Source organism: Schistocerca piceifrons, chromosome 2 (genome assembly GCF_021461385.2).
Source record: "Schistocerca piceifrons isolate TAMUIC-IGC-003096 chromosome 2, iqSchPice1.1, whole genome shotgun sequence".
In the NCBI taxonomy this organism is placed as follows: Eukaryota; Metazoa; Arthropoda; class Insecta; order Orthoptera; family Acrididae; genus Schistocerca; species Schistocerca piceifrons.
The window spans coordinates 475,766,461-475,782,592 of NC_060139.1; the positions used below are offsets into that span (position 1 = coordinate 475,766,461).

General features: G+C 41.7%; 1 protein-coding gene across 1 annotated transcript in view; it reads right to left on the minus strand.

Moving 5' to 3' along the window:
- The window catches only part of LOC124775496 (lysosomal acid glucosylceramidase-like), an 86,789-nt gene that overhangs the window by 53,051 nt on the left and 17,606 nt on the right, over window positions 1–16,132 (minus strand). The window contains exon 2 of the mRNA XM_047250330.1: window positions 2,352–2,570. Within this exon, the coding sequence (XP_047106286.1) occupies window positions 2,352–2,570 (219 nt within the window). The remainder of the gene's footprint in view (window positions 1–2,351; window positions 2,571–16,132) is intronic.

Sequence of the window (16,132 nt, forward strand, 5' to 3'; positions counted from 1 at the left end):
AAAAGCCCACAAAAGCCGAAAATATTATAATTAATACATATGAAACATGAATACAAGAAATTTCAATAAACAAAGGAATATGAAAAAGATGTCCAATATCAAACACTTTTTTAATATATTACACATTAACGATATAATCCTAAACTGGTGGCAACACATACAAAAATGTATTAGACTAATCAAACGACACCTTGTTAAGTGTTTTAGTCCATGCAGAAGGCGTCTTAATAGTGTAACTACAACAAAATACGACGTACAAGCCCCACCTGAATTACCTTTGTAAACTATGTGATGTTAACTTTTCTAAAATCAAGATTGAAGTGATGGTGTCCTGGGGAAAAGATCTGGTCCAGTCCAAAAGTATTGTGGATGATGTGATTTTAGAAAAATGTACTCCTTCAGTTATCTATAAAGTCAAATTTAGCTACACAGTAATGAAGATCTAGATTCGCTAGATCTGGAAATGTATGTGGCACCATTCATAATATATTTAAAAATAAAATCAGACAAGAAATGAGAGTAAAATTTTATATAATCAGCTCTACAAACACTTCTTCATGGGAGAGAATGCTAGGTACCCACAAAAAGAATATTTGATAAAATACAAAGTGTATAAATGAAATTTCTAGGAAGAAAACAAGACTCCTCAAGAACAGCCCACACAAAAAAACAAAACAGCCTGACAGAAATTAAAAAAACATAGTCATCTGAAAGATAACCAAATTCCGCCACCTAGAATAAGTACATACAATAATGGACAGTAAACGCCTTTCCAAAGTAGCTTTATCTTAAAACTGGCACGAGAAGGGATGTTGTAAGATATAAGAACAGATGAAGAGACGATTTGAAGAGATGGGGCAGGCCAAATGGCTAATCCATGAAGTGCAGAAGAAGAAGTACAAGAAAAAGAAGGAGGAGGAGGAGCAGAAGAGGGAAACGAGGAAGTAATAATCTTATTAAAAATGCGCTTGTTAAGGTTGCAGGGACTGCTAGCTTTTCCAGCTGCACAATAAATAGATTGAAGGAGAATGAAAATGTAGCTACAAGTACTTCCCCAGGCATCAGTACTTCAGAAAAGACACAGAAGAAGGACAAGAATTTTTTTTTTTATTCAGTTGGTATTGACGAAGAGGTTGTCAGATGACTGACACATAATTTCCTCATGATGTATTCTCTTTATTTTAGATTGTCAGTTTAGTAGTGAGCATGAGTATACACAGAAGTTTATCCAGAGGAGAGAGGGGTACAAAATTCTAAAATACTTATTTTTGATGCAAAAGTGTTGGTCAGCTCGGAGACGTGTGGTGCCACGGGAACTATATTTCATAGGTGAGGTTCAGCAGAATCACGAGAAACCACTTCTGGAAATGTATGAAATTTCTGCAGTGAGTGATAACTCTGTACTCCTGACTTAAGGGGAAGGGACGAAGAAAGATTAGGGTTTAACGTCCCGTCAACATCGAGGTCATTAGAGATGAAGCACAAGCTCCGATTGTTTCCAGGATACAGGGCCAGTCATCGGCCGTGCCCTTCCAATCTTATTGGTATTTGCCTGAAGCGATTTAGGGAAATCGCAGAGAAACCACATTTGGACGCAGACTGGAACCATTGTGCTCCAGAATGCGAGTCCATTGTGTTAACCATTGTGCCACTTCGCTCTGTCAGATTCAAGAGGGGGGGGGGGGGGGAGGGACAAGTGAAGTTGTCCGCTGCCCTACAGCTTTTACCCCTTCTTTATTGAAAGAGATTTCCTCGTGGAAGCACATGGATGGATTTGTTTTTCTTTGGTTTATCTATTATTAACACACATATTTACGTTACGGGAGCCGCGCTGTCCAGGGCACCTTGTCACGGTCCGCGCGGCTTCTCCAGGTTCGAGTCCTCCCTCGGGCATGGGTGTGTGTGTTGTCCTTAGCGTAAGTTAGTGTAAGTTAGATTAAGTAGTGTGTGAGCTTAGCGACCGATCACCTCAGCGGTTTGGTCCCATAAGACCTTACCATATATTTCCAATTTTACGGCACTCTAATGGAAATCTATTAACTCTGAATGGCCGTATTCGTCAAATTACTGGTCATATTGACATATCTGTTAATACGACCGTTTGCAGACTCGCTAACTGAAGCTTACAAAATTGTGCGAGATACGTGCTTGTGCGTAGGCTTCAGCTGTCAGAACGTTATTTCTCCTGCTACGAGGGGGCCGTACCCACTATTAAGATGTGCTCTCTCCATCCACCCTGTCTGTGCAAGCACAGGTCGAGTTATTTTGACCGCACACTATTACTGTCAGTACATACTGTACTATAACGTCCCAGCGCGTGAGAGACGTTTACAAAGCATCGTAGCACTCACCTGCTGGATTCTTGAAACTGCGCAAGCGCAGCGACAACCTCTGTCCACAGCGCGAGGAGGTGTAGTGCGCGATGCCGCCATTGCTGAGCGCTGGTCTCGAGGGCGGCGCGTCGCAGTAGGTGGCGTTGCAGACGCACACGAAGCTCGAGTAGTTGTACCAGCGCACGGCGCACGGCTGGCCACCTTCCACTCTGGTGCCGGCGCCGGACGCAAACCACACTGCAACACACCACACACAATCACACACACTGCCTGAGCTACTCTGCACAAGCGGAATAAATTGTTTCGACACTTTCCGTTGGCTTTACCCACTGACAATCAACGTGGTGGTTACTTGTAATGTGTGTCCGTATTTGGTATGGTCTCTTTGACTTCATGCTCCTTCAGATATTGTAAACTGCGGGCTATTGAAACCATGTGCAAAGAAAGTTTTCCAATAATTAAACATGATACACAATGAAGTAAAAGGGTTGGTCATAAATTTTTAATCAGCACCACGAAAAAGCAGAGCTACATAAATAATTTTGGTTTGTTAGCAGATATTTGTATAAAGTCGTAGCAGACATTGAAATCCCCACACCACATTGTCGTAACACACTGCTAGTGCAGCCACAACAAAATGGCACAGACAATCTGCATTTTATCAAATCCCCATTGAAATCACCGCACTACACCGTGATAGCGCGCTGCTAGAGGAGTCAAAATAATGCGTCACAGCACATCCCCAGTTTATCAGTTGGCTGCTTCATCTTTTGCTTCCTCTAGCAGCGTGCTGTGGTACTGTGATGTGGGGCATTTCATGTACCAGGACTGCAAACATGTGCCTGCAACTAAAGAAAAATTAATTACATAACAGCCTCTTATTTAGCTATATACGTGGCCGACATCCCCAAGAAGATAATTATCATAAAATAGCGTTTTTGGAGGTGCTAATTACAACATTATGACTGAGTATGGTGCATCCTCCGCTTTATCAGTGGCCTGTCTCATGTTGTTTAGTATCTTCTATGCATTACCACATGCTATAACTATTAAATTATTGCGACCCTTGCAAAACAATGAGTGTTAATGTAATGACAATAAATATACAGCAAACTGAAGTAGACCTATTAACCCATATGTGAACGAGTATTGTGTGTGTGTGTGTGTGTGTGTGTGTGTTGAGAGAGAAAAAAATGTTCAAATGTGTGTGAATACCTAAGGCACCAAACTGTTTAGGGACTTACACACTGCTTTAACTTGAACTAAATTATGCTAAGAACAACACAAACACCCATGCCCGAAGGAGGACTCGAACATCTGGCGGGAAGGGCCACACAGTCCGTGATATGACGCCTCAAACCGCGCGACTACTCCACTGAGAGAGAGAGAGAGAGAGAGAGAGATGGGGAGGGGGGAGGGGGGGAGTTAAACGTAATAGAGTATAAATCACTGCAAAAGCTGAAATTCCAATCACTGCGTGTGAAATGCTGTGAATTTTAAGTCATCTGTAATATTTCTTTTAATGAGGAAAGAAAGTAACTTAGGATAATTATGTAAATGATTATATTTTTCAATGAGAAAATGAAGTAATCGAAAAAATTGTCTCATTCCACATAATGAAGATCCCTGGAACTTGCAAATAACCAACTGCGGGTCGAATGCAGTATACAGTATACTTTATCATAATATAAAGCGAATAATTTAGTTTCTAATACCACTAAGATTAAATCATACAGTTGCGAGTATGAGTACTCTTTGAGTAAGATGGTAACAAACATGCTGAGCACACGCAATTTTAATCACTGTCAGCCATTCTTTTTTTATGGTATCTTTTACTGAATAATTTATCTGCAAAAGAGCTGACTCACTTTGGTTATCAATCTGATACTGATCACACGTACTTATGGTTCTAATGCGGCTTAATCAGCCATCTTGTGCAACTTTTAAATTGAAATTTTATAGTTATGATCGAACCAGACATTGCCACATGTAAGTGCCTGTACTGAATTAACAAACTGTGGAAATAATGGCGAGAGAAAGAACGTATTTTCGTTATTTAAACTGCAGATTTAATATTCAGTATTCATGCTTTTCGTTACAGACACTGGACAGGAGAAATATATACGTAGGCACTTTGTGTACCACATGATCTCTCGTGTAACGCCAATTAGGGTGGTGCATAGGTACGTAGGGCTTTTGTTTTGCATGTTGGTATTCCGGTTGTTATGTGTGTATTTATCGATTGTCAGTTTTATTTGTAGCTCATTTTTAACATCTGAGTATATATGTTGTCATTTTTTCATATGGCAACAGTGAGTGAAGCTGTTGACGCCAAGTGGAGAAATCGAATATTCCCGACTTATTCTTCTGTTTGATTTCAGTAGCCGGATGACAATAGCAGATGGAAACAGAAACATTTGCACCGTGTATGGAGATAATGCCATTGAAGAGAGCACGGTAAGGAAACAGTTTTCGCGTTTTGAGGAGGATCATTTTGACTTTAGTGATTCTCTACGTTTAGAAAGATCTTCAGGGTTTAATGAAACGCGTTAATCCACAATGACCCACGTCATTGTATTCAAGAAGTGGAAAATGTGATGATATGTGACCATTGCACCATCGTGCGACGTATACATGCAATGGTTTCGAAAATCGGGTGTATGAATTCCGCGTGCCCTAAGCCAAAATCATGAAAATCAGTGGGTGGCCATATGTGCATCTGTGCTTGCTCGTCGTCAATTGACTCGTGAACAAAATCGATCATTTCCACCCCGTGTCATTAGTGGTGACAAAAAATGGTGTTATTGTGCTAACACACGGAAAGTAAAGGAATGGCTGAGCCCAAACAAGGCAGCAACTCACCATACATAGACCTGCGCGCATCGACAAAAGATAATGATATGCATTTGGAGGGCATCGATGGTGTAGTATACTACGAACTGCTTCTTCGAGGTTTAACCATCATTGCTGACATTTGATGTAAACAACCCGGACGTCCTGCAGACGCAGTCCTAGAACAACGACCAGGAAGTCTAGTGAAGCGATGCTACTCCACGACAACGCCCCCGCATTCTGCTGGACTGACAGAAAAAAATACATAGGAGTCGCGTTGGGAAGTCATTCCACGTCCACCTTATTCAACAAATCTTGGCCCCCAGGATTTTCATCTTTCCCACTATCGAACAACCTTCACGGAACTTCCTTTCCGGATGAAAATGTGCTCCGAACATGGTTCGCCGAGTTCTACACGAGATTTCTACAGTCGCGGAGTCGAAAAGTTTTCCCAGCGTTGGCGGACTGTTGTAAATAGTGAAGTAGAATATATTAATGGCGACTATAGTCGCTGTTTGTGTGTCTGCTGTGTTTATTAAATTTATGGAAAAACGCTACGAACTCATGCACCAACACAACTTTTTTCCGTAGGAGTAGATACGAATTTACTCTACCATAAAAAAGGTAATAATAACAATCGATACGAAATGCTATTTCTTAATCTTTTATTAATATTATACTGGTTCTTAGATGACAGGATCAGTTGTAAGTTGCAGTTTAAGTTGAAATATAATAATTTTGCGTACAGTTTTATATTCACTACAAAGGCTGTTTCTTTTCCTTCGGTTTCATACATCATGAAACAGTTAGTGGAGATTGCTGCTGCACTCACTGCCTTCACACTCCATAATTAGCGTGGTGGTGCATGCACATAAGAAGGAAGGAACGAAGACTGAATTTAACTTTGAGTCATTAGAGACGGAGCACAAGCTCGGATTGCGTCAAGGATGGCGAAGGAAATCGGCACTGCCCTTTCAAAGGAACCACCCCGGCATTTACCTGGAGTGTTTACGGAAACCACGCAAAACCTAAATCGGGATGGTCGGGCGTGGGTTTGAATCGCTGTCCTCCCGAATGCGAGCCCAGTGTGCTAACCACTGCGCCACCTCGCTCAGTGGCATGGACCCAGGTTTTCAACGCAAGGCGGCACACAGTCGAATGTTTCACCCTCTGTCGAAAATTACTCCGTCTATTGCACGCAGCAACGTACGCAGTGGCCTTATTCCATACACGCTCTCTGTCCAAATAAAAAAGTTTACTATCGCTGGACATGTGACTAGCAGTCAAATTATGTTTTTCTGAAAATATCTGAGAAATTGACAGGTCCCAAGCGTTAGCAGTTAGAAAGCCACAGTCACAGTTAATAAGGTTTTCTGCCAAACTTTCTTCCATAAATACCTTAATAGTTGAATCCCAGATTAATCTTGTCGTGGCCAAGATTTTCGTGGCTGAATAATCCATAAAATATCGTTTGGAGATACAATATTCGGTTATGGCTGACTTACGGGACTGTGGTAATGGTGTTCCACGCGACTTTCATCACCCTTTGCCGATCCAAGAAGAGCACAGGTACTTTTAGCTGAACCAAAGGTTTCTTTAACATGTTGCCTAATTTTGATGAAATATTGCCTGTAATGCCCTGGGACTGAACAGGTAATTAGCTTCTTTATTTTATAAATGGTACAGTAAAAGTGACCTTATTTGATGTGAATAATATTCATTATCTTTTAGCACCAACCGTAGGTGTTCTAGCTCCTTTGCAAGGCTGTCTCCATCAGACGCAACATCTGGCCGGTGCACCAGTTACGAAGCATGCCCATAATTTGTGAAAGTAGTGGCAGCTAGACACCTGTAAATATACGCCTACATGTATGGGCTTAAGGTAAACAGGCTGCTCCGGTGATGCGTCCACTGACTACAACATCTAGAACCGAAAGGAAGTCATCTTTCTCTTCTGCCGTTGTAAGCTGGATATTCTAATGAATACAATTTAGACTTGTGGTCTGTAACTGAAAAGGTTACGGGAGATTATGGGCTTGGTACCATTAGTGAGAGAGGAGGAAAGTTAATTGAATTCTGCAATAAATTTCACCTAATAATGCTCACGCAAGGGTGGCTGAGCTCACGGCGCCCCTTACGGCGATTACCAAGCCAAGAAGTAAAGTTTTGAGACGTGGATTCGTACCTAGCAAGTAATCAGATTGTTAACTAAGTAAAATCATATATTAGACATCTAATTTTTTACCAGCAGTGAGATGTCCGAATCTGAAAAGAGGGTACAGTTGTTATTACCTGGTCAGGAACCGAACCCAGCACCTACCGCCGTTGTTTTCTGTCCACTAATAGACACTGAGTATCAATTGTTTGCTCATCAGTAGTAAAACAGTTGTACATTTGACTAGAAATAACGACACCCATCGCAATTGTTGGTGACACATGAAAATACATTAAAAGTGAAATTATTATGCACATGTAGTTCGGTGTGCATATGTTAGGGTTTGAAACGAAATTTTAAGTATTTTTGCGCTGGACCAGGATTCGACCCAGATACATCCCTTTCGTGGGGACCTCGAGGAATTTGCAATCTTGAAGGAAACGAAATGGTCGAGATGGTGAAACACAGCGAAAGAGGAGATCCGAATCTGAATGACAGTCCAGCTCCAAAATTTACAACGTCTCAGGTTCAAACAGAAGAAAAGCCCTGTGACCTTAAATGACCATTGGCTTATTAAATAAAACAAAATTTCTAATCTAAGAAAGCTTACTCTTGACAGAGTTTTAGTCTGCCACGAATTCAGCCTGTGTTATGGCCCAACATGAACCGACTCTGCCCAGTTGGTATCTAGGGGATATAATGTTTAACATGGATTGTGAAGTATTGGGCAACCTGACATCCTTCATTTGGCTTTACCAGAGTTTAAGTAGATCTGTTCGTACCTATTAAAAACGGACGCCCGAAGTGGGAATCGAACCCATACCTAGCACCTATCATACTAGGATCACTGTACCAGACCACTTCACCAACACTTATCACCCTGCGGCTTGTCTTGTAATGAGAGATGCGCTTAGCATACAAATTAGACACGGTGGAGAAAATCCGAGTCTCTATTAACTGCTTAAATATAAGCAAGCTGCTGAAACGGGAATTATGCTAATCTCATGCGAATGGGACTAGCCATCATAGCTGCAATTCGAAGCTATTTTGAGATTTTCATTATTTCAACAAATTGATTAATTCAAGAAATACCACTGCAGAGTATGGAGTAACCGGATAATTCGTTTATTACTGTAATTATTGCTGTTATTTCCTTCATTCCACTGCTGCTACACATGTATTTGAAGGAAGCGTTAAATGCTTTGTGATCATTTTTGGAAGCATTTGCTCAGGAACAGGTAATTACTTAGTTCACAGGGAACACTTTTCACTTTAAGCTCAGATATCTCCAAATACTTGTTGATTACATTGAAACTAAATTTTCATCAAGACTTTGCTCGATAACAGAAATCGAGTTGCCTTACTTCATTTACTTGCTTTTAGCAACAACGCTTGTAAAATGCTGAAATTGGCGGTAAATGCCAGTTCAAAAATCAGAGATTGGTAAAATTTTCAGTTAAATGACACTGTCTTTCTTTCCAGATGACCTGGTCGATGTCACCTATTTCAAATAGCATAAAGGCTGCGCGGAGTGGCCGCGCGGTCTAAGGCCGCATGTCACGGACTGAGAGTCCTCCCTCGGGCATAGGTGTGTGTGTTGTTCTCAGCATAAGTTAGTTTAAGTAGTGTGTGAGTCTATGGACCGATGACCTTAGCAGTTTGGTCCCTTAGGAATTCACACACACATATAGTAAAAGGAAGAGAACTTTGCAGAACACCAACTGTTTTCATTGCAAACATTTTTGCATTCTACTTGGTGAAAGTTCACATTTTTTATAGCAATCTAACTTCCACTTTAACACTGTGCAGGGTGGGGCACATAAAAGTGGCCTGGAGAACAGAGTTAGAGCGTGCAAAGAAACACAGTAGAGGAAAGGAAATACACAACTTGACTATTGTATTGTATGTTAACTGGGAACCTAGAAACGACGGAGAGGCTCCGTCCCCGCCGCAGCCGTAGTCGTCCACAACCCCACGACGACTACCGCAGTCCACTTCACCCCTCCGGGTTGACTCCCCCACGGAACGTCTCACACCAGGCGAGTGTAACCCCTATGTTTGCGTGGTAGAGTAATGGTGGTGTACGCGTACGTCGAGAGCTTGTTTGCGCAGCAATCGCCGACATAGTGTAGCTGAGGCGGAATAAGGACAACCGGCCCGCATTCGCCGGTGCAGATGGAAAACCGCCTAAAAACCATCCACAGACTGGCCGGTTCACCGGTCCTCGACACAACTCCGCCGGTCGGATTCGTGCCGGGGACCAGGCGCTCCTTCCCGCCAGGACAACATGACTATAGAAAATGTTGAAAGTGACTACCATTGATCTCATGGCTCTTTTGGGCCCTGGTCAGAAAGTTGCTGAAGGTTAATCAAAGCTGTACTGTTGGAATTGCTGTAATCTCATCCGGAATGTTCTGTTGCAGTTCTCGAAGACTATGAGGGTTGTTGCGATACACCTAACACCTGCGGGTTCCCCAAGAAAAGGAATCGCACACTGGCAGATAAGGTGACCTGGGCGGCCAGCTAGGACCACGACCGGACTGGGCTCTGCTAATAACTCTGCCAGGCGTGAAGATTGTGTAAATGTGCTCAAAGGTTCGACCGGCTGTATGGACGGCTGCTCCATCCCGTTGGAAGTATCTACAGGTCTTTTCCTTCTCCGTTAATGTTGCCACAAGTGGTTTAAAAAGGTTTGCAATGTAATGTGCCGAAGTCAGCATCTGATGACAGAAGATAGGACCAATAATGCGACACGCAGCCATTGCACACCAAACTCTATAATCTTCTGATCGTGAGATCGTGTTTCATGGAAGTTATGCGGATTCTCCGTTGCCCATGTAATATTGGTAAAAACATTAGTATACGCTCAATAGTAAACGCCTGATGGCCTGAAGTTATCAAACAATTGTAATGTAAAAGAAATGCTCCGTCGCATAGCAGCGACAGAATCTATTATTCTTTATCTTTGCCGCTCCTGCGCAGCGGCTGTAAATCTCTGTGTACACGTGTCGATAAACGATATAAAAAGAATTCTGTTTTTTTCAAGACAAATGAGGCCTTGAGCGCTTCACCTTCTACTGTTTCTATTCCATGAAAGCCGGACGCGGACTTGCTGCGTTCCGCAATCTGTATTTTATAATTTGTGCAAAATAGTCTGTAAATGTGCTAATTGTCTTCTCAATCAGTAAACATATAGTTTTATGTAAATAATTACGAGCAGGCACCATAAAGAGGACATTAATCTGGAGTACTGCCTGTGATGTGCAAAGCTTTTGTTAATACGCACCAGCTATTGTAACTGTAATATAAAAAGGTACGTAGCATTAAAAAACGTGTGTTATATATGAAGTGTGCTTATTTAGACAAATTATCCTTCAGTACGTCCATCTCCTCATTATTTGAATGTTAATCATTTTGCATCAGTTTATCTCCAGAAATTACGATCACGCTGATGGACCGAACGCAGCATTGAGGCAAGAGGATAATTATCGATTTCCTATCATTTCTGAAATAATCCTTTTCAATTATGTAGTGTTGATTTCTTTAAAAGTCAGTAAATCTTTTCGTCCCTTAGTGTCGATCCGGGTATGACTGCATAGCTGTCATGAAAACATGCGGAAATGATAATGTTGAGTCCTACCAATCTCAAATAAATTAATCTGCTGCTCCATGTCCAAAGAATGTCACGTATTTAGTGACTTGTTACTATAAGATAATTCTATCAATCTCTGACTCTCTCACCAAGTTACACACAAAACATCATTACATCTTCATCACACACACACACACATAACGCTACAGTACGTACAGTGCATACAAGACCCATGATCGCAGAGACAGCTCAATGCATACTGAGTATTAGTTCACTATTCAGCCATCCAGAGAGCACTGCAAGGACCACCACCGGGACTTAGTCCATTGGCTGCAGGAAAGAACCAGCTCCCATGGCACAGGATGGATTTGGGACAGGATCAGGATAGAGCTCAGAGGTGAATCCACCTCGTGTTATGTCAAGGATAAAGGTGGGTCTGATCCGCCACACATTATGGTCATGATAGTGTATGGAGGTAGATGCAACGTGCATTATGGCTGGGGATAGAGTTCAGAAGTGGATCCACCATGTGTTATGGCTGGGATATGGTTTGGAGGTGGATCCACCATACATTACAGCTGGGATAGGTTTCCAAGGTGAATCTACTCGCTATGGCTCTGAGCACTATGCGACTTAACGTCTATGGTCATCAGTCCCACAGAACTTAGAACTACGTAAACCTAACTAACCTAAGGACATCACACAACACCCAGTCATCACGAGGTAGACAAAATCCCTGACCCCGCCGGGAATCGAACCCGGGAACCCGGCCGTGAGAAGCGAGAACGCTACCGCACGACCACGAGCTGCGGACTACTCGCTATGTGTCCAGAGTGGTAACTGAAGGTGGATTCACAAGCGGTAGGGTCTGCGTATGACCTGGGCCTTCCTTGCCACCATGATAAACAGCCACAGGCACACACACAAAGAAAAACAGCGCAGTTGCGCTAGATGTTGACAACTGTACTACATTTAAAGGCAATTTTAGAATATGTGACGAGAAGTGATGTCATGATCACATTAACAAAAGTGACATAAAATCGGTAAAATTACGAAAAGTGTCGAAAAATACATATAACTTGATAGAAAATATGTCAAAATCTGGAGAAATTGAAGAAGAATGACGGAGTACTTACAAGTCTCTTAAGTCTTTTTGGTGCAGGAAAATCTTGTACATGGAAATGGGTATGTTACAGCAAGAGGAATATGAGAAAAAGGTTACATAGAAGCACCAAGAAATAGGGAAACAGTCATTTTTCGTAGACAGTTATAAGGTAGCTGGAACAGATTGTTTAACGTGGATGACCACCAGATGTAGTGTAATAAATTTATGTACGCCGGATCACAAGTCCATGTGTGACCCCAAAGTTATTGGCAACCACCTTATAGAATTATATAAAGTGGCCTTAGCTAAAGAGGGTTGCATTACCAGTTGGGGACTGTAATATACAACTACAGAATGGATCATGTGTTTGAGACTGTGCAAGACTGTTTAGGTGTTTCAAACCCTAACAAACAGTATTTGCAATGTGCTGTACTCTCTACCACTCACAACTGTACGGTGTAAGCTAACAAATACCATATAGAACAGTTGCTGCATAGTTTTTAGCATGCTGCAGTGTGTCTGTTGAGGTAACCGGAATACATACAAATTGACTGTTGTCTTTGTTGCTCTCCTGCAAAAGAGAACCATCTGCCTCTAAATTGACATGGATCTGTGTTAAAGGATGATAGAGAGTAGATGGAGTAATCGGTTGAGAGGTGTTGTAACAAGGTATGATTTATGGATAGACCCATGAGGTAGACCCATGATGCATTCTACAGAGAGGGGGATGTTGTGGTCATTTATCACGCATTTAGCCATTTTTTTCCATTGTTCTCTCAGGCTGTGTCTGGTTTGTAGTATAACTTACATTTGACTTGTATATAATTGGGTGTTCTATGTTTGAATTATAGTGTTATCTACATACAATCGTTGAAAGCAAACCTATCCATACCACAGTCAGCGGAGGACTTTCAACACATGTGCGAGGAATAGTGTCCATCGATGGAAAGTCTATTTCAACACCCTCCTCTAGATGAATGAAGATATATGTGAAGTATTCCATCTCTCTGCCACATCGTGGGCAAAAATTGAGTCAGCAGTTTCATAACTGCAGTCATCCTAAGTTAGAGACACGGTATTGCAAGGGTGTGTTCTGTTCATGGAGGTAGTGTGGCATGGCGTGTAATTTCACATATCAAACCCCACTGCTATCCGTTTATGTTTATGTTCTATGATCGTTTCTCTCTTTCCTGCATCTTCTTGGAATGGAATCCAGATGCTGCAACAATACTACAGAATTGATTGCACAAGTGATTTAGATAAAATGTTTCAAACTCTTTCTGTTTAGAGCTCCACCATGTACAGCTCAAATGCTTCTTCTTTTTCTTCTTCTTTGTCTTAGTCACCTGTTATATCACCACAACATTTTCAAATGTATCAGGCTCATACCTGCTATACAGGGTGAGTCACTAACTATTCTATTGCTACCTAGAATAACTCCGAAAGTATGATAGGAGCTCAAAAGTTTGTGGGAAAAAAGTTGCATGGGACAACAGGGCCATAATATGATGTTGAGTTTCTGTTGCCAGGTGGGGTCGCTTTAGAGATACGAAGATCAACATTTTTTTTAATGGGATTCTGTGTAACAGTAAGATCTTTGAAGGTCAACGAAGGTCACAAAGATGGCATGGGCGTCCATTTACCGAAGGTGTTCGAAGTAACGACCATTGGTATCAATGCAGTGCTGCAATCTTATCATGGATTGAATGGTATTCCTTATCATATCAGCACTTATCGAAGCACATACTCTGACAATACTCTCTCGCATATCTTCAGGTGTAGTTGGTATGTCTTTATAAGCAATGTCTTTTACGATTCTCCACAAGAAAAAAATCCAGAGGCGTCAAGCTTGGCGAACGAGCCAGCCACGACACATCTTCTCTGCGTCCAATTCAACGATTTGGGAATTGTCTCTATAGCTCATTTCAGCGAAAAATGTGTCGGACACCCATCGTGTTGATACCACATTCTGTTCCTTGCTCCTAAAGGTATTTTTTCCGATAACAGACTTCATGTTTCTTGCAGGAATGTGATGTACTTCCTACCACTAAGATTCCCTTCGATGAAATAGGGGCCTATAATTCTGTCCTCCAGAATCTCACAACATACATTCACCCATCACGGCTTTGGCGTGCAACTTGCCGCAGCCAACAAGGATTTTCAGTTGAGCCTCATCAGTAAATAAAATCAAATAAATAAATTTTCCTTCCTCTGAATCTGAAGTTAAGCCCATCGATAGACTTCAATGCGACGCATACAATCCGTACCAGTTAATTCTTGGTGGAGAATGATATGGTAAGGATGATATGTATGGCAATGCAGAACACGAACGACGCTACTCTGGCTCATGCCAGATTCTCTTGCAATTAGACGTGAACTAACACAAGGATCTCGAACCACTGTGGCAAGATTACCAATTTCCGTTCCCTCGTTAGTATCTTTCCTTTTCCAGATATGTTTCCAATGCATTAAAGATCGAGTTGTTCTCAATTTACCATACACATATTTAAATGTATTACGCGCAGGGTAAGTACGTTGAGGATATCTTTCAGCGTATAAGTCTCTAGCTCTCACTGAATTTCGTTGGCGTTGTCCGTAAATGAGAAGCAATCGACTTGTTCTTCGAAGGGATACATCATTCACATTCGCTTGAATCGACAATACTAGTCTTACCATTCCTGTTAGTGTTACACTGCGAAACCGTCGAATGGTGTTTACATGTCAATGCCTCGTTTGATGGACAGATCGTATTCGGCGAATATTTACTATTTGCACGATATAAAAGAGAGAATTGTCAGAGCATGTGCTTCGACAAGTGCCGAAGTGATAAGGAATTCCACTCAATCCATGATAAGAAGATTGAAACACTGCATTGATTCCAGTGGCCATCACTTCGAACACCTTCTGTAAATGGACGTTGAAGCCACCTTTGTGTCCATCGTTGACCTTCAAAGACCTTACTGTCACGCATCATTGGATTCGTCTCGATAGCCGATATCAGAAAATAAGTATCAAACTATACCATCCCATTTAAGAAAACAAAGTTGACCTTTATATCTCTGATGCGAACCCATATAGCAACAAAAAACCAACGTCTTATTATGGCACCCGTTGTCCCATGCAACATCTGTCCCACATACTTTTCAGCTACTATCATACTTTCGGAGTTATTCTAGATGTCCATAGTTAGTGACTCGCACTGTATACCAATAAGGAGTGTTAAACTCTTCACCATGCAGGCTTCTAGAAAGATAGCATGTAATTGGACAGGTGATTTGAGTGAGATTGGTGCAGAGCAGTTTTCGCAGAACGGCACTTACAGTACTTGAATGAAGAAGCGTTCTACATCTCTAGCGCCAGTCAGCACATGTTTGGAACAGGCGTTACACTCTCTGAAAAACCATAATATCGAAGGGTATTGATTGCGTGGAACTTGGCTCATTCTGCTCCTTCACGGGATGTTGAATGTATTGGGTACAGTACCCTCCTACATCAAGTCAGTTTCAAACTAGATCAGAGACAGTGTTGCAGGGAGGGTTGGTTAAAGACAGAAAAAGAGTTGCGAGATGCTTAGAAAAGCCATACAGAGTTTTGCTCAGGGTCCTTAGCCCTTAGCTCAATGAAGGGGTAGTTCGTTTCGAAATAGAGGTCTGAGTACTAGAGTTTGGAATATCCAGCTTTATCCCACGAATGCGAGAATCCTTTTTGACACCATCCACATGGGGAAATTGGCAAATCGTAATCAAATCTTAAAGAGTTCATGAAGTGTTTCAGATAAGGAACGTAGTTTTTGCAACTCCTCTCTGCTGATGACTATTCCCTGCACTAAGAAACAGTATTTGTATCATGTAATGTAGGTTGTGCAACAGGATTTGCGATGTGTCCACATGTATATGATCCTTACAGAGTAACGAAGGGGGTGGTTTAGCAATGATACAGAAAATGAGAACCATGCTGATAGGATCACGAGATCAACGCTATGAGACGTTTTGTTGACATGGCGACTCTCGAGAATCGTGGTTTAGAGTAAAATGCGTTGAGTAAAATGCAATGAAACTACGGAAAATATGGTAAAAATACGAAAACTGGTGGAAAATACGTAAAATTGAAAATAT